The 24,521-nt window shown below is 35.4% G+C and overlaps 1 protein-coding gene across 9 annotated transcripts; it reads right to left on the bottom strand.

Annotated features, from left to right (window-relative positions):
* Positions 1-962: 962 nt before the first annotated feature.
* side-III (sidestep III) lies at positions 963-24,521 on the bottom strand. Of its 9 annotated transcripts, none has more exons than XM_085487972.1 (16): positions 24,048-24,521; positions 21,238-23,499; positions 20,109-20,608; positions 16,408-16,540; positions 14,780-14,988; positions 14,213-14,323; positions 12,288-12,494; positions 10,089-10,234; positions 9,826-9,976; positions 8,551-8,681; positions 7,463-7,622; positions 6,387-6,686; positions 4,995-5,315; positions 3,152-3,451; positions 2,553-2,662; positions 963-1,532 (listed from the first exon to the last, which is right to left on the bottom strand). In XM_085487972.1, exons 3-16 carry the CDS (start codon positions 20,290-20,292, stop codon positions 1,419-1,421), a joined length of 2,577 nt encoding a protein of 858 aa, XP_085344098.1. In that variant the 5' UTR covers positions 20,293-20,608; positions 21,238-23,499; positions 24,048-24,521; the 3' UTR covers positions 963-1,418. The 9 variants fall into 9 exon arrangements, with proteins under 9 accessions (XP_085344098.1, XP_029173212.1, XP_029173221.1 ...); XM_029317379.2 differs by having other exon boundaries at positions 21,238-23,188; XM_029317388.2 differs by having other exon boundaries at positions 24,355-24,521.

Here is a 24,521-nt window from a genome sequence, read left to right as displayed (position 1 = left end):
GATATTTTTAGTAGATTAATATTTTTATTTTTTGTGGTAAATATTGATCAGAGAAACTTTTATAAAATTCTTTCAATATACCGTATTGTACCACGATTACTATATGATTTTCAGGGTAAATTCTAAGAGGAAATTCTCTCTGTGTAAGATTGTGTATCCAGTAAATTGAGATTTTTAATGTCGCTTCTCTTAGAAACGGAGCAATGTTTCAAATATATATAAATAATTAGATTTTCGATTATTTTTATTTTGATTTTTCTTTTTTAAATTAGCTCTACAAATATAAAAAGAATTTATTTAATATTTGAGAATTCTTTTATAAAAGTAATGATATACACTATAGATAGAATTTTTTTAAATAAATTTATTTTCGTAAAAATCATGTATATATATCTGTCTCTAAATCTGGTCTAAAAAAAAATCTATTGATCCAGTTTACTAAATTAGGGAGCGATAATTAAATCTAGATTGACTGTTATAACAAAATATGTGAATTATTTTTGAAATGATATAAAAAATGTATTTGGAACATGTCACTCACACATACACACATTAATAATATATAATACACGCTATATATAGGTAATTATTAATTTATCAAGATAGCAAATTTTAATGAGCTAAAATAAAAATATATGAAACAAAAATATAACATATCGAAATATTACTAAATTTGTTATATAAAAATATATAACGAGAATCTAAAAGACACAGCTGAGGAGAGATGACATAGGCGTCCGCAGGATTGTTTTCAGGAGGAGGCATAATTAACTTTTCTTTTCCTTCATTTTTTTAAATCTAATTTTTTGTTATTTTCATTTTTTTATATTAAATATACAAACAAATTCCAGTGTTTATTCAAAAAAGGAGAGAAAATGCTTAATTATTTTTTTGCCCTTCTTTGCGGACGCCCATGAGAGATGACATATAATGGCGCTAGATGAAATGACGAGACGCTTCAAGACTTGACACAAAATATATTAAACTTGGAATAGTACACCATGTGTAGCGTTCGGTTAAATTATGCGACTAGGTCGTGTCGCGACGACATTCGCGACTTCTCGTCCCGGTCTCGCGCTGGATCGACGGGGGATCTAAAAAAACTCCCGAGGATCATCGGGGGAGAGAGATCGTGGCGCGCCACGATATGCTACGATATGCTGATATGTATGTTATCCGCTACGATATCGTCATCGATGATATGTCACACCGGCGCGCGAGTTATAACAGGCGAGACACGAGATTCGTTGACTTTGCGTTGATATATCCGCGTGTGTCCAAACGCGCGATACAGTTTTCAGGCTTTCGAAATCGATCGTTCTGTGCTAGGTAGCGTGTGCATATGTGTATGCATGTCTGTTTGTTGTGTGTATAGTGTGTGTAGGTATTTGCGTCTCGATTCACTCCCGCGATCAAGTTTACACGCAGCTCTCTGGGCCAGGTATGGAATTGGCGATGATGAGCTCCTTCATCAGATTGCGATCGGCCTTGAAGCTGATGGGCTCCCAGGGCTTCGCCGAGAAGGGATTTAGCTGTCAAACGAACAGAAAATATCGAATTTCTTAATGCGATTTTGATATGACACAAAAAAGAAAGATTAAAAGTTTAAGATGATGATTATTTTTTTTTTTTTGGTCTTTCTGCAAGTGTTTTTCAAAGGATCGATATTATTCATAACAGGCTGCGTTACAGTTGAATTGAGATTGGTTAGAGATAGCCGGTTTAATCTGGTTTAATTTATAAGCGATCGATAGAAATTCAATCTACGAAAGATTAAATTTCTAATCTTCCAAATCGGAGGTCGGAATCTTTCAAATTATTGAAACTTCATCTCTTAAAGTGTCTAGGAAAGAATCGAAGGCACGTCTCGTTTTAATTCCTCTATTGAGATAATTATAGGAAATATATTATAGAGACATAATTTTCGTTAATGAGAAAGAATTGAGAGATTATGTGTCACACATTTGTTGAGATATATTTTCGAGATTGTTTTAAGAACAAGAATTGGGGTGAATCTTTCTCTTCTCAATTACATATCGACATTTGATATGAGATATTCAATGCGAAGAATCAGTTTGACAGATTGCAACAGGGTTCATATTGCATTACTTCATCATTTCGATGTTCTTTTGATTTTTAGACAAAAAGAATTTTTTTTTATATAATATTTTTATCCTAAAAATCATAGTAATCGTGGGACAATATAATGTTGGAAAAATTTTATGAGGTTCTCCGATTAATATTTTTATCGGAAAAATATTAATATCCATCACAATAAGATATAAAATATGTTCGATCCTGAATACAGAAATTTTTTTTAACTTTCTCATATGTATTTAAAAATATTCAAATACTAATCTAAATTTTACTATGTATATATAGTTTTATTATGGTAGATTTAATATTTTTTATTGTGGTAAAAATATTAATCAGAGAAACTTGCAAAATTCTTCCAATATCATATTGTTTCGATTTGCCATGATTTTCATAAATTTTAAGAGAAAATTCCATCTGTATAAAAGAATGCTGTATAATTCCTGAACTTTACTTACGCTGCATCTGTTTGTCTGCAATCCCTGCTTGTGAATATCATAGGGCGCGAATAATGTATCCGGTCTCACTGGCAAAAACAGTTGTGGCTCTCGTTTAATCTTGTCTTGGTCTGAAATAATTCGTGTTCACATATTGTATTCCATTTTACTTTATTAACAGCTTCCAAACGATTTAAATAAAACATCGAGAACGAAGAAACTAGGTAAATGGATTCTTAAAAAAGAAACCAATTTATTCATGATCGTGAGCTCTCAAAATTTCGCTCTAATTTTAAGCGCATTTTGTCACCAGCTCACTTCTTATATGCAGCTTAAAACTTTTAGGCTTTTTTTAACTTAGTTAAGAAACAAATTGTTTGAACAAAAATATCCATCGCAAAGTATATCACTGTGATTCGAAATAGCATTTAGTGTCACGATGAGTTTGATTGGACTTTTAAAGAAATGAAACAGAAATTGTATTATAAAATCACATTGATTTCTCAGATATTCGACATTTCTAAAATAGCTCTCTCCGCTTCTCCCTCTTTACGATGGATATTGAATTCAATATATGGGAATCATGTGAGACTGAAAAATAAAAATGTTGGTTTACTGACATGTATTACCTTGCGGCGACTGTATGATATCTGGCTGATTATTGAGCGCGTAATCGGTGACCTGTTTCAGCGTATACTCGACGAAGTACGTGTGGTCGCCGTGGGTCACGTCCAGCATCGAATTGTTCCTCGAATCCGGCGGCGTGATTATCGGCTGTTTCATGTAGGGTTCAATGTGCACGGGTGACGTGGTGCCACGACGTCGATACATCATCAGCATCACCGAGATCACCGTCACGCCGAAGGCCAACAGGCAGCCGATCAGCAAGAGAATCAACGGCAGCATGCTAACTCCGGTGTCTGTAAGTAAATTTTGTGTTGTCTTGTGTTCTGCAACGACGGATTTGGCTATTGTGTCACTATATATATTTTTTCAATTATATACAAAAATTTAATTAGTTCAAAGAATTTCTTATTAAAATCAATTATGTGTGAGCGATAGCGAAATCGTGTTGCATCTTTGCATCTGTAAGTAAATGCATTTTGTGTTGTCTTGTGTTGTGCAACGATGGATTTCGCTATCGTGTCACTATATGATATACATATATATTTTTTCAATTATATATAAAAATTTATTAGTTAAAAAATTGCTTATTAAAATCAATTATGTGTGAGCGATAGCGAAATCGTGTTGCATCCGTTGCAATTGTATAAGCTATGATATGAATGTCATTCTTCTTTCACTGAAATGGAAGAAAGAGAAGTCTGATACATTTTTAATTGAAAAAGAAAATTTATTCGCGAATGTATATATATATATATTTTTTTTGGCTAAAATAGGGCTTGATATAAGGTTTTCATTTATAAAATTATTATTCAGTTTTACTATTAGATTAAAAGCTCTATTTTTTCATCGATTTTATTGAAAATTTAAATGCAACTATTCGTCAATTTCGAAGATTGTAAATTAAATTATCGAGGATAAATTTCTATCGATCCTTTTTTAAGGCAATCAATTTTTTTATTCAATGTTTGATTTAATTTTTTTTTTTATACAAAAGGTATAGAATACGTTTTAAATTTCTCCCATTGAATCAATTTAAAAAAAAAAAAAAGAACAAAACTCCAAAATGATTAGTTTGACGAAAATTTGGAAAGCGTTTGATAGTATTAATGACACCCTGTAAAAAATGCATAAAGACGTTCTATTAACGTGTCATTTCTGCTTATCAATACTATTGTTTTATAACAGTTTTTATAAGGAGAACAGGTTTTAAAATGTAAAACTATTTACGTACTGCTATTTACATATTGAGTTTAAAAGAAGAAAAATAAAACTGGATTGTGTGAGCATGGGTGTCCGCAGGATTTTTTCCAGGAGGAGGCATAATTAAATTTTTTTCTTTATTTTTACAATTTAATTTTTTTTATTTTGTTATTTTCATTATTTATATTAAATATGCAAATAAATTCCAGTTATTCAAAAGGAGAGCAAATGCTTAATTTTTTTACTGATTCCAAGGGGGATAAATGCCCCCTCTTGCTCTCCCCTGAGGACGTCCATGATTGAGAGTTTATAGAATTTAACTCTGGGGTACAAAGACACAAAAAGTCTTAAGATTCAGTTACCCAGATTATTCCAAGAGAAGGTATAATGAAATTTTGTTTTCTTAATTTTTTTAAATTTAATCTCTTTTTATTTTATTTTAATTTTCTAAATATTAAATATGCAAATAAATTTTAGCGTTATCCAAAAGCAGCAAATGCTTAATTTTTTAACTGATTTTAAAGAGGAACAAATGTTTCCTTTTGCTTTACCCTGCGGACGCCCATGATTGAAAGAGGTTGATAGAATTTAACTCTGGGGTATACAAAGACGCAAAAAGTCTTAAGATTCAATTACCCGTATGCTTCTCCGAGTCTCGCAACATTATATCCTCCAGTAGCGACACTTCGCTGCGACCCTTAGCGTTCACGGCGTACGTCACCAGGTAGAAGTGCGTGGCCGGCAAAAGATCCGCCACGGCGATTCGGAAGATCGGCAGATCGGCTGAGACGCTGGATGCGTTCACCCGAAGATTGCCGGTCAGTACCTCGTAAGCCTCGAGGCGAAACTCCTGGTGAAGCCCGCCGTCGTATCCCGGCACGCACTCGACCTCCAGAATCTCCGAGCTCTGGTTTAACGACGCCTTGATAGTGCAATTGTTCAGGGGATTCGGTTTCACTGCACAAACGCGAGAGAGGTTTTCGTCACGAGAGAGAGAGAGAGAGAGAGAGAGAGGTCGAGGTTGGCTTCCCTCACTTGAAATTTTTCACTTAAGATTTTAATTTTATTCGAAAGTTTTTATTAGAAGAAATATACACTGAAAAAAATTGTTAACTTAACGAAACCTTTCAATTAAATATTTTGTTAATTGAACTTATGAACATATTTAAATGAAATATAACATATTAAATCTTACAAAACGTATACTAATTTACGTTCAATTAACAAAATGTTAATTTAGTTGAAAACGCTTAGTCAAGTTAACAAATTTTTTTCAGTGATATATTCGTATATCGCGAGATGTATCAATCATCTAATCTAAATTACTATTTCGTTAATTGAACATATATTAGTATTTAAGTCAAATATACGTTTTGTTATATTTAATTTAAATATTTCTATATGTTTAATTAACAAAATAATTAGTTGAACGATGATTGAGTCAAGTTAACAATATTTTTTCAGTGCTTTTTGTGTACTATTTTTTAAAAGATTCTTGATATATTCTCGTTGTTGAGAAAAACAAAGAAGTCAAACTATACGTAAAAAATTAGAAAAAAATATAAAACATATAGATATTTCCTTATTCCTTCAGCATTCAATGCGAATCAGATATAATAAATAGATCGAAAGATTTTAAATAAACGGGGTAAGTAAAAAATAATATATACTCTATTGCAGAAAACTAATATTGAGACAAATAGTTTCGAGTTTATGAAACACTGTATGATAAGCCAACTGCAAGCGAGTCGGATGGCAAAAAAAGCGTAAATATCGGCGCCGAGAGAGTTCCAAATACGAACATCGAAATATTATGTGTTTATGTCATACACGATGTAACATAAATAATATACAAAATATACATAATATTTAAATATTTCCGAGATATAAAATATATTTCTCTCTGCGTAAAAGCAGAAACGGTGAGAATTTTCATCTTTCGATTCCGACGAAAAAAAAAAAAAAAAAGATTATTCGATAAAATAAATATCTCGATGACAAAATTACATGACGCGATAAATGCATCACCTGCCGGGATGACTTGATAGATGCAAGGCGTTTCCTGCTTCCCTATCGCGTTTCTACCCTTGCAGGTCAGGGCGCCGTAATCCCTTTCGGATTGCGGGGTGTAGATGAGCTCGCTCATGGTGCCGTTGTTACCGTCGAATCTCGCCTGGCCGGTGACCTCGAAGTTCTCGCCGCTGTTGTTGAACTCCCAGAAGAAGTCGACCTCGCTCGGGTCGGCGTCGACCTCGCAGCGCACCTTGACGGACTCCTCGAGAGAGGCTCCGATGATCGTCACCTCCTTCAACGTGCAAACCGGCGCGACTGTTCGCGAGAGGGAGGGAAACAAGTGAGAGAGACTGTTTTCGATAGAAGGAAAAAAAGTGAAATTGTCAAAAGAGCGAGAAAAATAATTTCATCCCCCGCTATCGATCTTCCGCGCAAGTTTGACGACTAGTGCGGATTATACCGAGTTTAAGCGCCGTTTTATTCGCCCTTAATCGGTAGAATTATGTTGTTCGCCGTAGGGCTTGGATAGAGGAGGGTTGAAAATAAATTGGCTTCTAAAATGTAATCCTTCATATCTGACGTCCGCGATATTCCGCTATCGAACACAATTACGCGCAGTTGGCATATTGTGTAACGCGTATTTTGGAGTTTATATGCCCTCGGACGAGAAACAGGAGGAACAATGTTAAATGTTAACTTTCAACGATGTATGAAAAGGTCAAAGGTTCATTTTACCGCAATAATCTGTATCTTTTTGGCGATCGGGCATATATTAATAATTCACTTTTATATAGATTTCCCTGTTAATTTATGATATAAATAGACGCGCGTATTAAATATTTATGTATATGTACTTACGCATAAATATTTATACACGATAAATAATGCGTATTTGGATATTTAAATCTATTTATGCAAAATATATACTCTATAAATATCCCTCTCTATATTCAAATAGCGGAACTTTAATTTATTGAAATCCCATTAATTATCTAGAATTGTCGACGTTCGTTCGACCGAAGTTATATACGCTCGCTTTTTTTTCTTTTTTTTTTCTTTGGGAGGGTGAGAGATCGAACTTATCTACTTACACTGTACTCTCAGATTCACAATCGGACTTGTCGTTTCTCCGCGATCGTTGCTGGCGAGACACGTGTAATTTCCCGCGTTGTCGCGACCTATACCCTGCAGCACCAGGCTCTGGGTGCTCATGATGATACCAGCCGAATAGTTTTGCGTCAGCACGGCGCCCTGTCATTGATGGATTAACGCGTTTAACACGGAGGTTGAGATACGATAGCGTTTTATACCATATTTCTTCGGTAATAAGAAAAGCGAGAGGGTGGCAAATCGATATCGTGTAAAATTTTTCGTCCCGTAACAAAAACTGGACTCTCGTCCAAAAGGGAGGGAAGCTAGAGCTTTTTTCCACAAATATTCGATATTGGTACTTGGAATTTTCTCGTAGAATTTACCCTGACAATCATGGTAATCGTGGGACAATATAATATCGAAAGAATTTTACGAAAGAGTTTCTCTGATTAATATCTTTACCATATTATATGTTAATAAAAAATATTAATATCTATCATAATAAGGTATAAAATATGTTCGATTAATTTTACTATGTACCTACATATTAATATTTTTTATTGTGGTCAATATTATAGATAATCAGAGAAACTCTGATAAAATTCTGCTACATTGTTTCACGATTGTTATGATTTTCAGGATAAATTCTAAGAGAAAATTCTGTCCGTGTATTTTTTAAAAATTTATCTCTTTTTTTATGCAAATCGAGAAAAAAACGGAAGTGGAAAATTTTTCAATTTTTTTGTCAATCTTTTTTCCAGAAATCTGAAAGCTTTTTTTGGAAGTTACCCGATAACGTCTTAAAAGTTATAAAGCATCATGACTCAGGTCGATCTTTATTGAAATAAAAAAAGTTGCTATCGATTCTCTCTCTCGTATAACAAAAGATCGACATGTCATGTGTTTTCAGATCTCTCTCATTCTTCGCGTTTAATCATCAGTACTTTTTTTCAAACGTATTAAATATTTCTTTCGGAAAGAAAAATCAGAATTAATTATATTGAAATGAAAAAAAAAGAAACCTCCAAGATTTCATAGAATATTCTAAATTAAAGTAGCATTTATCTTTGCGTGATTGCGAACTTACGTTATGGCGCCAGGTGATTTTGTGATGCTCCGGATTAGCGCGGACTTTGCATTCGAAGTAGACGTCATCGCCCTCCTTTATGTTCTCCGCATTTAGGGTGCTGCCCAGATGCAACTGTACCTTAGGCGGAACTGGGGAGAAGAGTTTTCGAGAGGTTTTAATACTTTAGTAATGCGATCGTACACGTACGTCTCTAATGAAATATTTCGATAGGTCCCGAAAAAAAGTGGCCGTGAAATATTAAAGCCGCTGGAACAGGCGAAGAGAGCAAGAGGGTATCAATAAGACATTCGCGACTATTCGTGTAACAGATTTACGAGTTACTGATCAGGGCAGAAATAGCAGAACCTGTTGAGTGTCATTTGTATTTGTATGTTACATCCTTCAATCGACTTTAAATTATGGATTATTAATTAGAATGAACGCGATACATATTATAGCTAAATGAAACTTCCTTGCTTACATTCTTGATCAATTAATAAATATCGCACTCCTTAAATAAAAGTGCAGTTTTCACGTAGCAAAAATTATTACTAAATCTAATTATTAAGAAATGTTAGCGTGATATTACACAGTTGAAAAATTTGTGTTAATTTGACATAATATGGATATGTTAAATCGAGACACAAATATTGTGTTAATATTTAAATTAAGAAATATCGCACTCCTTAAATAAAAGTGCATTTTTCTCGTAACGCGTAATTATTACTAAATCTAATTATTAAGAAATGTTAGCGTGATATTACACAGTTGAAAAATTTGTGTTAATTTAATATAATATGGATATGTTAAATGGAGACACAAATATTGCGTTAATATTTTAACACAAAATAAATGCAAAACTTCAAGTAATTTAAAATCAATTTTGTGTAAAATTAACATAGGTTTAATGTAAAAATTAACTAAAAATTTGTTAATTTTAGATTTTATCATTCTTACTTATATTACAAAATTAAAAAATCATTATGTTCTGTAAATTTGAACGGATAAATCTTGTCACTATAATAAAACAGAACATATAATATTTATTGTGTAAAATTAAAAACTGAAGCACATTGTGTTATTTTTATATCTTCTTTTAATTGTTTTAACAATCTAACATTTAAGTTTATAATTAACACAACAGCATTATGTTAAATTCAAACAAAAAATTTTAACGGGGGCTTATTTTAACAAATATAAATACAGAAAATACAAATTTTTCTACTGTGAGGGGACGCGATTATAATAAAGCGAGCGACTGTATCCGTATCGAGTTTTCAAAAAGTGCCTTACAGACGACGTTCAGCTTGAAGAAGTCTTCCAAGTAGGCATCCGTCAGGGCTGGATTTTCGCCGCGACATTTGAGGATCTTTCCGTGATCATCGGGGACGGGCGAGAATATCAGGGTGCTCAAAACCACCGACGCGTTCTCGTTCTCCATCGTCTGCCGGCACATTAATCGGATAATTGGGAGACGGGATAATTTCTTTGTTGGTATCGAGAAAAGAAAAAAAAAGAAGACGTAAAACGTATTTCAAAGTATATTGTATATCGACCTTGCCATTCCGAAATGTCTCGTTCCCCTCGATCCAGGTGATGCGAGCTCGGGGATGCGAACCTGTCGCCTCGCAGGTGATGGAGTAGTCCTTTTCCGTTTCCATGATCGTTAATTTCGACAGTATCTTCACGGTTAGCGGTTTTACTGGAATCAATCGGTGAATCACTCTTATTGCGATTATACACTCGAGCGTTTCTCATTTTTTTTAAACTTGAAATTTAAAATCCCAATTTTCCATCCAGCAATTTCACTTTTCAGTATCTCTTTCGATATCTAATTTTTTAAAAATTTCTTATTATTCACGTCAATATAATTTTTAATAAAAATATTTATGCACACAGTGCGAAAGCAACGATATCATTTCTTTTGAAGATTGTAAATGTCATTTTTAAACATTTATTACAGGAGATTATTATTTAATTATTTTTAGAAATAATTATACATATATCTATAGAGATTATTACTTCAGATCCGAGTAAATTAAAGAAGATTAAATATATTTTCACTGTTGCGTATATGAGCTACAATTATAACATGTTCGCTTCGCTCCTATTTTCCACAAACCTGTCAATAATTTATCGAGTCGATAACGTAAATGCGAAAGGATTACTTTTCGCGGTCGAAATTTAACTAATATGAATTATTAACAGGCTGAATGCCACGGGGATTTTGATTAACTTTGCAAAAGCATAATTAGAGGTTGTATAACCAATATTGCAAATAAATGCCATTTTTGTCAAATATACGCGTTACCTCATTTAATTGAGGTCTTCTCACTCGCGTTATACATATGCAACTTCCTAAATGCGCAGTCGATTGCACGTTTTATACGCAATCAAAATGGATCAGTATATTAATCTTTCGATGACCCTTGACTTTTCAATATTTTTTTTCCGCTTAATAAGTCAAAAGAGTCAATTGCTTTCACACCCAACCGCCGCAAGTACACGGAGAGAATTTTTCGTTATATTTTTACTACAAAATTTACTACAAATTTTTCATGTTTCAAAATAAGCCGAAAATTGCTGCATGTTAAAACTATCATGAACGATTAAACTGGATTGAAAATATTATGCTGCATTGTAAAATTTATATAAAATATTTTATATGTTTATCACTTTTTTTTGACATCTATTTTATTTAAAACACTGAAAGAATCATAAGTTTTTAATATATTTTAGAATTATTGAAATTTTTCTATATGTATTTTAGCAAAATTAATCAAATATATTTTATATCTTATTGTAATAAATATTAATATTTTTTATTATGGTAAATATTAATCATAGATAAAACTCTTATAAAATTCTTCCAATATTATATTGTTCTACAATTATCATGAATTTCAAAATAAGTTCTAAGAGTACGGAAAAAAATTAACCACCATAGCTAGAATTTTTTAGATAGAATTCTTCGTTAAACTATAGCTAAAAATATTAGTTATCATAAATTTTAGCTATGGTAATTAATATTTCGAAGAATTCTATAGCTAAAAAAATATCAGCTATTATAGTTAAAATTTAGGCATGATAATAATTAAATTTCATGTGTAATATAGAGAGCTATAGTAGTTAATTTTTGTTTTTCGCGAGAAAATTCTCTCTGTGTACAAGGAAAAATCTAAACAAATGTAAAAATAAGAAGAGAAAAACGTATAAATATTCCTACATTATTTTTAAATCGCTATATCAATCATTATATATTCGTGCTGCCAAAAGAATAAGCAAGATTAAAGTTACTTTCGCACTTCCGCGAAAATATTTCGCCGCCCCGGGGAACATATAAAATACATAAATATACAGGGTGTATCTAAATAAGTGCGAAAAATTTTAGGAGATAAATCTTTGTCGAAAATTAAGGGAGGTTCTTATATAAATACATATACACTCTTATATCCCTCCCTAAGGAGTTACACTCTTCTAAAGCGAGGGAAGTCAAAATTAAGTTTTTATTTTTGTTAAATATTAATAAATAAATATCCTCTTTATCTAGTGAAAAATATCCACCAAGTTCCATTTTCTTACGTGTCTGACATTTGAGAAAAAAAGAAACTCAATTTTTAGCTCCCTCCTCAGGGATGGATACAAGAGTACATGTTTATATAAGAAACCCTCTTTAATTTTCGCCAAAGAATCATCTCCCAAATATTTTCGCACTTATTTAACTACACCCTGTTTAAAAGCTCTCTCTCTCTTACGATAAACGTCGAGGATCACCGTCTTCTCCAGCGGCGGTATTAGATGCGTGTTGCTCGCCCGGCATTTGTACGTCGTGTTGCGGTGCTCCCGTCGCAGCTGCGGCACCGTCAATTTGCTGACGACGATGTTTTGGTTCTCGAACTCTTCGAGTCTGCCGTTCACCTCCTTGCCGTCCACCAGCCAGCTCACCACCGGCGTCGGTTTTCCTTCGCGCCCGCGAAAGCACGGAAAGCAACGGAAATTATACGCGGCTAATTAACCCTTGCCCACCCTCTCGCTCTTTTCGCGGTACCGTCGTCGATCAGCCTCGCGTGACAGCAGACAAATCACCGGAGAGCCATAATTACCCTTAATACCGGGTGTCTCCGATCGGGCGCGCCCGCGTAATACCCGTACTCTGGCCACTTAGTACCAGGTCGGGGCTCCGATTTAATTGCCAACGATAACCCGTATATATATATGTATGTATATATGTGTCTCTCTCTTTCTTTCCGTCTCCTTTTTTTTATTTGTTCACGCGATCTCGGAAGCAGGAGGGATTTACACCGGAGGTTATACGCGTGTAAATGTGGGCCGAGTCGGGTAATTTGTCATACTCTCTCGCCGAGATTCGTATCTTCGACTAAACATATTAATGAGAAGCCTGATTTCTCTCAAGGAGGGATATTAGCGAATGAAATTTTACAAATGAACGGAAGCGCGAATCGCGCCCGGAAACGTGAATTCATTGCTGTTTTTGAAACACGGAGAGAGAGAGAGATTTGTTTTATCTCTCTTGAAACACACCCGTATTTCACCCTCTCATATGTCTCTGCCGTTAATGTTAATCGGCCTCGAGAAAGAATAATTATGAGAAGGGGGAGATTATAAGGAAACAATTTTTTCATAATCGTGGCGCGGCTCGCGTGCGTGTAATTAATTGACTGTATACGCTGATGCTAATTTGCCGTCTCTTGGTGGAGAAATATAAATTGTTCATAAATTGAAATACATTTAAACGTACAAGTGAAAACATAATTGCCGACGTAAGTAACTCGTGAACAGAGATACGAGATGTGATAAGCGCGAGAGGGATCTGATAATTAAAGAACCCCGCATTAAATAGATAGAATTTGGACTTTCGTGGAATTGTCTGTTTTTTTTTTCATATGAAAGATGTAATAGCTTTAAGTAAGATTCAATTTTGTATGATTAGCACAAGGTTTTTGAAACTATATAAAATCCTAGATGAAATTGAATCAGCTAATTTTCTTACATGCTGTAACTTATGACTTGCTGAACAAAAAATGTAATAAGTTCAAATAATAGATGGTTACTGATTTAGTCAAACACAAAAAACTATTCGTGTAACTCAGTAACCATCGATTATCTAGGGTCATTACATCTTTTGTTCAGCAAGTCATAAGCTACAACCAGTGTTGTGCTTAGATGATTTTAAAATTAGCTAGATAAAGATGAGATAAAAATATGTAAATTCATTGTTAGATAAAATGAAGATGATTTTCTTTTAAATATATCTAGATAAAAGATAAAATCATATGACGATTCATCTAGATAATTTCCAGATAATATTTTCAAGACCGCTTAGGTGAACATAATTATACCTTTAAACAATTATACACAATACCTTTTATACCAAGTTATCTGAACATTATTCTATAATTTATAATAAAGATAACACTTTTTTCATCTAAAATGCAGATTTAGATAATATATATTTTTATTATCTATATATAGATAAGATGAGCCGCCAAAATTCTATCTAGATGATCATTTATAAAATTGTCTTTAGATAACAGCAAACACTGGCTACAACATATGAAAAAACCAGCCAATTCCGAAAATGAAAATCCCAAGTACTTGGTGCGAAACCCTTTCTTAAGTTAAATCGAAGTCGAAGAATATATGTAACATGACAACTTACCTCCTCTTACTTCGCAAGACAAGCCGAACTCCAGCCCGACCCGGAACGGTCCGGCGACGTTTTCCACCTGCACCCCAGAACTGTCATAGATGAGCAGCTGATGCGGCGGCACTGCGAACACGCAAACACAATACCGCGTTCGCTTTCCATAATTGACGGATAATGGGTGGAATAAGCGGTCCCGGAGTTTTTTTAAGAACTCGCGAAAGTTAATTTGAAAGTTGCAAAAATGAAATTTCGATTAATTTTCCCCGAAAGTTCGGAGAAAAGTGGGTTAGACCGCGTTGCCCACCGGGCCCTTCAATTAGCGAAACCGCGAGAGACGGGGAGGCGAGATTGTTCCGGCAAGTTTAACTTTGCATCTTGAGATGAAAAAGGACCGCTGCGTATCGGCGAACGTTAACTGCAGCTAATATTCCGCTTCCATCCCTCCGTTTTCTTGCTCGCGAGAGAGAGCGAGAGAAATCTTCAGACGATACTGGGAAGCGTTTTACGCGTTAAGGAGCGCAGTTAATCATACCGGGGCAGTGTTATGGCGGTCGTTACGGTTAATAAGTTTTCTCTCACCGATCACCGTGAGATTCACTTGGAAGTTCTTGGTCGGCGAGTTCTTGAAGTCTACGCGGCATCTGTAGACGCCCTCGTCGTCCAGCTGGACAGCCTCTAGGGAAAGGGCGGCGGGTTTCGTCACGGTGACGAAGTAGGCCCTGGGTCCCACGGCGGTGCTGTCCGACCAGTTCAGGGCCTTGTTGAAGGCCCGGCCTCGCACGTCAAAACTAGAATTATATCAGACAATTATATTCGAACATTTCTCTCACATGTCGGTTTTATCGTCACTTTTATATAGCATCGTCTGCTTGAATATTTTAAGCAAGCTAATCATTATTATTTATAATTGAAGAAGGAAGATTCTATATATAAGAGAAAATGGAGATATATAACAAATTTTCATATGACTTGTGTAATATATATATATACTTATATATTTTAATCTTGCAGACAATTCTGAATTTATATAAAAAGAAATATTATCGATTATCTTGATTCCTACACGGAAAAAAATTAGTCACCATAGCTTTTAGCTGTCCTTATATTACAACCTGAATGAAATTTAGTTATCATGCCTTAGCTATAAGTAACATTTTTTAGCTATAATTTAATGAAGAATTCTATAGCTAAAAAATATAGCTAAAATTTCATGTGTAAAATTTAGCTGTATACAGAGAGAATTTTCTCTTAGAATTTACTCTGAAAATCATGGTAATCGTAGGATAATATGGTATTGGAAGAATTTCATAAGAGTTTTCTCTGATTGATATTTATCACAATAAGAAATAAAAATATGTTCGATTAATTTTACTATGTACATAGTAAAATTTATTATGCATATATTAATATATTTTATTGTGATAAATATTAATCAGAGAAACTCTTAAAAATTCTTCCAATACCATAATATTGTCTCACGATTACTATGATTTTCAGAGTAAATTCTGAGAGAAAATTTTCTCCGTGTATTTTTTTAATTTCTCTATTTTTTTTTTATAAAAATCGAGAGAAAGATGACAGTGGAAATTTTTCAATTTTTTTGTCAATTTTTTTCCGCAATTCTGGAAACTTTCGGAAGTTACCAGATACCGTCTTAAAGTTCTCTAAAAGGTCCTATAGTACAATCTGAAATTTAGTTGTCGGTCCTAAATTTTAGCTATGATAACTAATATTTTTAGCTACAGTTTAACGGAGAATTCTATAGTTAAAAAATAAATTGCTAAATTTTATGTATAAAATTTAGCTATGATAGCTAATTTTTTTTCCATGTATACAAAGAAAATTTTTTCTTAGAATTTACCCTGAAAATCGTGGTAATCGTGGAACAATACGGTATTAAAGGAATTTGATAAGAGTTTCTCTGATTAATATTTATACCACAATAAAAAATATTAATATCTAAACACAATAAGATATAAAGTATCTTCGATTAATTTTATTATGCATACTAATATTTTTTATTGTGGTAAATATTATTTAAAGAAACTTTGATAAAATTCTTCCAATATACCATATTGTCTTACAATTTTACCTGATTTTCCACGTAAAAATTCCAAGAGAAAATTCTCTCGGTGTAGAAATAAGCTTTTTTCGCGTGGTTTTTCAACCTCTTTTTGATACATTACAATACACTATAAGCTACTTGCCTGTAAATGGGTTTCACCGCATAATCGCGGAACCAAAGTACCATGTAGACGCGATCTTCTCGCGTGGACGGCTCAATGTCGCAAGGCAAAGTGGCGGTACGACCAAGTACGGCGCTGACCTTAGACGAGGACACTGAGAAATTGAAAAAAAAAAAATGATTAATGCCGCCGGCGAATAACTCTTTGTGTCTTATTGATTTATGTTAAAATTCAAATGATAAAAAATTAGATTAGACCGAGATAACCGAGTCTATCCATCAAAAAGAGATTATATTTTATTAGCGTTTATTTTTCTCTTTACTTATCAGACACATGCTCAGATAAAGTTGATTGAATTCTATATGTGGCAGTCAACGCGATAAAATTAATGACATTTTTGCAAAAGAATTGAATTCGCAATAAATGAATAATTAGCAGCGAGAAATTCTTTTTTTTAGCGTCACAAATAATTTCTTCTCTTTTTCTTTAAATTGTATTTGAATTAAATAGTTGAAGTGGAGATTTTTAAGAGCCATGAAGTTTCTTCTCTCGGTCTCTCTGATTTTTAACAGTTTCTTTGGAATTTGCTGTAAACAACAATGCAACTTTTAGTACTTTCATGGCTAAATCTCATTAACTTCACAACGCTTTGAATAATTTTACTTACAATACCTTCTCTGTTTTCTTAGAACGAAAAAGCTAACATTACAGGTCGCTTAATAATTGAGTTAATAATTTTCACAAATGCGTAAAGCTACTACATAAAATATAATGTAGTTTTAAACTTTAATGTAATTTTAAAGACTATTTACATTTAATAACTTGTGACATTTTGTGAATTATCAATTATATTAGGTTAATTAGTTAAATGAACTGTGTAACGCTAGAGCTTTTATGTTATGAGAGAACTTAGAAATTTATTAAATTAGTTGTTAAATTAGTAAAATGCATGAAAAAAAAAAAATTTTTATAATATTTACTTATGTAAATTCAGACGTATACAAGAGAGATTGAGCGGTGAAATTGAAATTAAATTTGTTCCTGTCTGTCATGATATTCTAATTACGTTGAAGTAACATCATCGAGAGAGAATTTTCTAAAACGAACATCGTTTCACATTCATTTCGCGAAATAAAGTCGCATAAAGAAATGTGTGTAGATATTTTAAGGGCTGTTTTTCTCTCTCTCTCTCTTTCCCTCCCCTCTTCAATTTAACATTTCGTTTGAACGTGAGAAAGAGTCCTGTCTCGCGATATAAAAAGAAAGCCGCTTTACTTTCTTTTGCTTCGAATAAAGCAACGGGAAAGCAGCTTGAAAAATATCACTAATGAAGTTCGTTTTCGCGCATAATGGAGAATTTCCGCCCGGCGCAGCACGAAATATAATTACGCTGTGTAACATTTCTTTGAGCAGGTTTCACGCTCTAAGTGATTTCCGGTCCGATCGCGCAACAAGCTGCGTCTGATTTCCCGTTTTCCGATACGCCGCAATTTTCATCAATCGAACGACGTCTGTAACACGAATACGAACTCTTCCGGCAGGATATCGTTTTCACGTTTGTTTGTGACGCTCCGATGAAAAATGTACATGCTACGAGCCATTTATCTTTTTTAGCATCTTTCTCTCGTATCAGCGCGATTATTATCTGTTCCATCTATTTAAACGCGTGTCATTTTTTTATACCGAAGGTATTTCGAAGATAAATAAATGGGAACTGACAACGCGCGAATCTACAAATGGAAATAACTTTGAATAAGTCTTCCGAACAAGGGATTAATATTGAGAGGAGAGAGAAAAACACACTCCGGAGGGGAAAAAAAAAATATATATATATATATATATATATATAACTACTAGGAAATTTGTATATACATATAAATCGCTGTAAGGGGCGGATTATAAATTCAAGAGCTGTGAAAGCTCCGTACTTTTGATCAAGCCTATCGCGGTGCCATTAACAGGGACTTATTTATTATTCTATAACGTTTTTAAGAGTGCATTCAACCTTGGCTGTTACGCATTTCGATCCAGTTTCATTTTGAAAAATATACGGTAACTTTGTAAATATCGATTCTAACAGTTTTCAATTTCATGACTTTGTCAGTTTTCCACTTTTCAATATGCATTTATGAAATACATATTGGGTTCCATTTTGCACACAAAAGCCATATATATATATATATATATATATATATATATATATGTATGTATATAGCTTCGTTTTACGCCGAATATACTGAATGTACACAACAATCGAAGCTGCCGACAAAATTAAGACTGATATAACATTATTTCATAAATTATCCTTCGTTAATATCATATAATCTAAAGGGAAGCAAGAATAAACTTGGTTTATTTAATAATTCTTGTCCGGTGTTTTTACAGAAAGATTCACTTTCTTCTAAAAGTATACCTGCGCATTTATATTTACTTTTTATATAACTTTCTCTTTATTATATATTTATATATTTATTTCATAAAAATGTAAATATACCCAAGAATATAATATGGCCCGAAAATCACCGGATGAATTTTTAATCGCATATTTCTCGGTTAACTCGCGACTCGGTGCTTTTTCGGCACGAGGATATCGAAATATCGATGGTTTTCGAGTAATTAGCGATTGGAGAACTTCTCGCGAGAAAACTAGAACTTCAGATATTTTCAATTTCAGAAATGAAATTCCATCAAGATAAAAGTTCGTCAGGAGTTAACTGATAAACATTGTTTCGTTACTAATTGTAAGTAAATAAGTATATTTATCATTTGACTTTATAAGCGGACTTTAACGGAATTTCAACTTTCGAGCCTCTCGAGTTACAGAAATACGTAACGCTACAACTGCAACTAGTGACTTTCGGTAGCGTTAAAAATGACGTTAAAAATCCAGGCTTGAATTCGCTCGAAGGGATAAAACAAAAAAAAATTGAACACGAAAGCACCTACAGGGTGTCCCAAAATTAATAGTAAACCTGTTAATGGCAGATTCCTGGGATTATTTGGAGACGATTCTTCCTTAGCGAAAATGTCGAGGGAGGCCATCATTTTTTTGCGTGTTCCGAATTTTTACCATCATGTATCTTTGTAATTAAGGGGATGCTGATTAGGTCTGTCTTATCGACAAATATTATTTTTATTTAACTCTTTATTAGCTATACAGAATGAAAAATCCTTTATTAGAATTAGAATATTCATAATAACAAATCTGGGCTACTATATGTGCATATAAAAAGAAACCAAGAAAGTTAAATAATTACAGTTTTCTTATCGTTTAGGTTCGGTTGACCCAATACAAAAGACCGATAGAAAAACTGTAATTATTTAGCTTTCTTGTTTTTTAATATATACATATACAGTAAAGGATTTTTCATTCTATATAGCCAATAAAGAGTTAAATCAAAATTAATCCTCTTAAGTCTAAATTAAAATTCTATTAAAGCAAACTCTACATAAAATTAATAAAAGAATGTGATTTTATTAATATTTTATTTCCACAATTTTCAATCGCTTATACCTCGAAAATGATTGACATCTCGACATTTTCGTAGAGGAAAAATCGTTCCCGAATGATCCTAGGAATCTGCCGTTAACAGGTTTATTACCAGTTTCGGGACACGTTGTACAGTCAACAACGCGATTCTAGGACGCTGTTACGTAAACACACACTCGAGCGAGTCGGGTTAATCCCGATCGTTGGATTTCGGGGATATGGATTCGCCTACCTAGGTCATCGTCCTTATCCCAGTTGCCGCTGGCATTCACGTAGACGACCACGGCGAATATGTAGCCGCTAATCACGAGTCTCACCGCAATCTCGGCCAGCGTCCCGAGTGCCATCCCACGTAAGGGATGCGACACCTTCGCCGGACACCTCGCTGGCGCGCCGCTCAGATCCGTCCTCCGCATGATACCACTCCGCGGCCACGCCGTCCCTTTATTGTCATTCCACCTCTGCGAAGAGAAGAGTCCTCCTCGTCCCGGATCTTGCGTGCGGGACGAACGCGCGCTCACCTATCCGAGCGCGGATCCTTTAACAAGTTCCTCGACCGCCCGTCGTCGAAGCACATCGAAATACCTGGACGAGTCCTCGCTTTCTTCACCGTCTCCTTTATTTCTACGTCCTCGCGCACCGTATCACTGTCGAAAGTCAGTGCGAAAGGTTTGCCACGATGTTTTCTCGCTTTATGTTATTTCTTAGATCGTATCGGATTCATTTATGTACCTATAGAGAGAATTTTGTCTTCACATTTGCCTTGAAAATCATGCTAATGTTGTTAATAAAAAACCGTCATAATGAAAAATGTGTATCACAAAAATGTTTACCGCGCAATAAAAAGTATTAATAATTTGCCGCAATAATATATAAAATATGTACGATTAATTTTACTATGTACATATTAATATTTTTATTGTATGGTAAATATTAATCAGAAAAACTCTTGTGAAATTCTTCCAGTGCCATATTGTTCCACGATTACCATGATTTTCGGGGTAAATTCTACAAGAGGAAAAAATTCTCTCCGTGTACCTATATTAATTTATATATGAGACAAAATAATGCGTTGATAAAAATGTAGAATTAAATTAATACCGTTAAACAATAAAATTTTTTGCTCTCATTTTTGGTTTAGATTTGAATTCGAGTATGACTTTAAAAGCGAGTAAAATAATTTAAAAACCATGAAAAATAAATATAATTAAAAATTATTTTCTTATTAAAATGATTATAGCATTTTGTTATAATAATGCTTTAAATAGAAAAATGCTGGCTATAATACTGATCCTAACTAAAATTGATAAAAGATGAGAGTTAATATTTTTATAGATGAAAAATTGACACGGGGCACGAACCTTCCGCATCAACTTGATGATGTTAACGTAGCCTCGCCTATTGCTGTCGCAATATCTGTCCCGTCCCGATCGATCCGTTGCTAAAATATATCGCCGTTTTCGATTATGTCACGGTATCAAGTTCAACAACGGCTCATGTTTTCACGTGATTGCCTTCGATTATCCTCTCTTAACGTTATTGTCCTCAGTCACGTTGTAACATCCAATTGCGCTCTCTTTTCCTTCCTCTCTTGTTGCGTGCTCGCTTATCATTTTACGTTATAATATTCTCTCTCACCATTATTTTTCACCAATTCGTCCTTCGTGAAACCATAGCTTTTACGTTTTCGCGCTCGCTCCAAAATTCCTCGCGATTTTTCTCTCGCTGCCTCTCGCGTGATTTGTTATCGTTCGTGGTTATCGTTGTCGATTACATCCCGGTATTCGTTCCAGAAAGATGCATGGAGGTCCGGGATTACTCACTGTTGCGTTTCAAATTGACGTGCGCCACGGCTCAAATAAAGATGGACATCGCAAAAAACACACATCCACATCGGAATTTTTCCCGCGATGATACCCGATGGATTATTACAAATTTCTCGCACTATCTCGTTAACACATTGACGTGCTATTGTTATCATTATATCGGTCCATTCGCAGAGAGATATACACGCCCCTTTCTCGCAATTCACGATTTTACAGAGGGACGTAGCTTACATACGTCTGTCTCTCCGTGTTTGTACAGCAAAAGATCTCCTTAAGCAAATGAGTTCCTTTCAGTAGCGCAGCTCCGGGACCGGCCGGTTTCGTCTGATCAAGCGCCGACCTCTTCCACTGGCTGCACACGATTCTATAATTTCGATCCACTCTACTTATACCGTCTCCCTCCGAAATCATTCGCGTTATTGTCGCCCCGGCTGATGAAAAATTACACTTTCAATCCAGGGACAATATATATAATTATATATATTGACGTGAAAATTCTTCATGTATATACCTGATTGACGCACAACCGAGTGTTTTTTTTTTTTCTTTCGAAAACGTTCTCCACCGATGTCTCCTTTTTTTATTGTATACGTGCGCTATTTTTGATTAATTTATATATATATACTTTACTCTCGTGTCCGCTCTTACACATACACACATCTCGGTGAAGGAACGGTATTTGAACGCGTGCGGCAAACTATTTCAAACGTCGCTCGCTCGTTTGAATTAGTTACAAGTTACTCGGCTGCAGTTATATTTAGTCGGTTCTATAAGCAGAGGGAGAGCCGAAACTTCTTAACACTTGCAAAACAATCCGCCGCTTCGAGCGCGGAGAGAGAAGACTAATTATATATATATATATATATATATATATCTTTCCCTTTCTCTCTCTCTCTCTTTCCTTCCTCGATTAATCAAAGGGGAGTCTTATTGTCATTCCGTCCGGAGATCAGACAGCCACTTCCTCCACTTCCACCCCACGACTCTCAGGGCTCAGGCAGGCAAAAGGACGTGGATGCTTCGTGGTCTGATCGTCTCGCGAGCGTTCGAGAGGAGTGATTTCACCGCGACGGTATTCTCCAACGATTTTCCACCCCTAAAGGCCTCCCATCCCCTCTCTTTCTCTCTCACCCACCCTCGGTCTCGCTTCCTCTTACCTCGAAGGTAGACAACCTCCTCCCACCGTCAACCCCGCGGCGATGTCCTCCGGCTAGGATCTCTCTTGAAGAGAGACCGAAAGAGAGAGAGAGAGAGATGGACACGCTTCTCTCCGAACAGTGCGACGATCTCTCGGAGTCGTTCGGCAGCCTGTCCTTAATGTTTCTTAATTACCCGCGCTCATTAATCACCGAAGTCTTTTGATGCTCCTCGAATTTCTTTCCTCACCTATTCGTGTAGAACTCGCGAAAACGAGAGAGAGAGGAAGCGCACCTCGAAGCACTCGAAAGCACACTAAAGCACACTTGTACACGCGAAGCTCTCGCACCTGAAATGGCGCAACGCGTTTTGACGAGAGAGAGAGAGAGAGAGAGGTAGCCGCCTTTCTCTGCGGGAGATTATCCCTCCGGGGTTACTACCCCCTTTCGGGGGATGGTAGGTTTTAGGGCTGCCGTTAGGCGATTCGACAATGGCGATGACAGATCGGTGTTTCGAGAGAGAGAGAAGGAAAGAGATCCACGGCAACTCGATGGGTTGTTTATTCTCACTCCTGCTGGTCCTCCTCAATTTCCGCCGTGATCAATCATCCCTCGTATCATTTCGAGGACTTTCGCGGAAAAGACACTGTCGGGGATTTATCTAAAATGTATAAGGTGGGCGCGTATATGAAAAAAAAAAAACGATGATATATAAAACACACGTAAAAAGTGGCGAAACACTCGAAAGCGACGGACGAGTTCGTGGAAAAATCTACCCTTATATAAATCTGACTTTATTTTCCAACAGCGGCAAACATATGCGTTTTGCTTTTCACCGGCGCGAATTGTTTTACTTTTTGACAGAGAGCAAAAATTTCCGCGCGATAAATAGCGAGGTTCGTTGTTCTCTCGCTTCCGCGTTTGATCTTCACCCTCTCTCGCGTTTGATTCTTTCTCTCTCACATACACACACACCTTCCCTCTATCCTCCCTTTTAAACAAATTTGGTTTGAAAGATATTTAGAATCGATTGGTTCAGTTTTTCAAGCTTTTTAGCGCTGTTAATCGTTTTGCTTAACAAGCGTAATTGATGGCTCGACGATTTTTTTTTTTCGCGGCCGTTTATTCGCGCATATTTCCCTTTCCTCCCCCGAAAAAAATTGTTTTTCCAATCCTCTCTCCTTCTCTCAATTGCTCTTCAATTTATACATTAGTTCGTTCGTTGAAGCACCGATTTCTATCATCACCCGTTGTCAGCCAGAGCGGATCGTCGAACGCCGCGAACGAGTCTCAACATTCCACCACGTCGACGATTCGATCGTCTCTCACAACAATATCCCGGAAGGAGAAAATTTCGCACTTCCATTCATAGCTCTAGCGAGGGAAAAGTATCCCGCCCGTTCGATCTTCTAGGGGTAATAACGAGGTCGCCAGCCGGCAAATATATATCCGTATCTGTATATATCTGCGGCGCGAGAAACCTCCCCGTTTTTGCGAGGTCCTCCGCGAGATTCACCGTGTTCAACCAAATTCCCGAGTTCTCGTCGACGAACGCTTCCTCGTCGCCGGGTGAAAGAGGACGACGACGACGACGGAGGCCGCCGATCGATTCGCGCGAGTCAGTCCGATCCCCGACCGCGTCGCGTTTCGACGCGTTTCGATGCCCGCGCGATGTACAACCCC

The sequence above is a fragment of the Nylanderia fulva genome, unplaced genomic scaffold (assembly GCF_048542155.1).
Source record: "Nylanderia fulva isolate GAGA-0341 unplaced genomic scaffold, ASM4854215v1 Scaffold6, whole genome shotgun sequence".
Lineage (NCBI taxonomy): Eukaryota > Metazoa > Arthropoda > Insecta > Hymenoptera > Formicidae > Nylanderia > Nylanderia fulva.
This window is presented reverse-complemented; position numbering and strand designations above follow the sequence as displayed.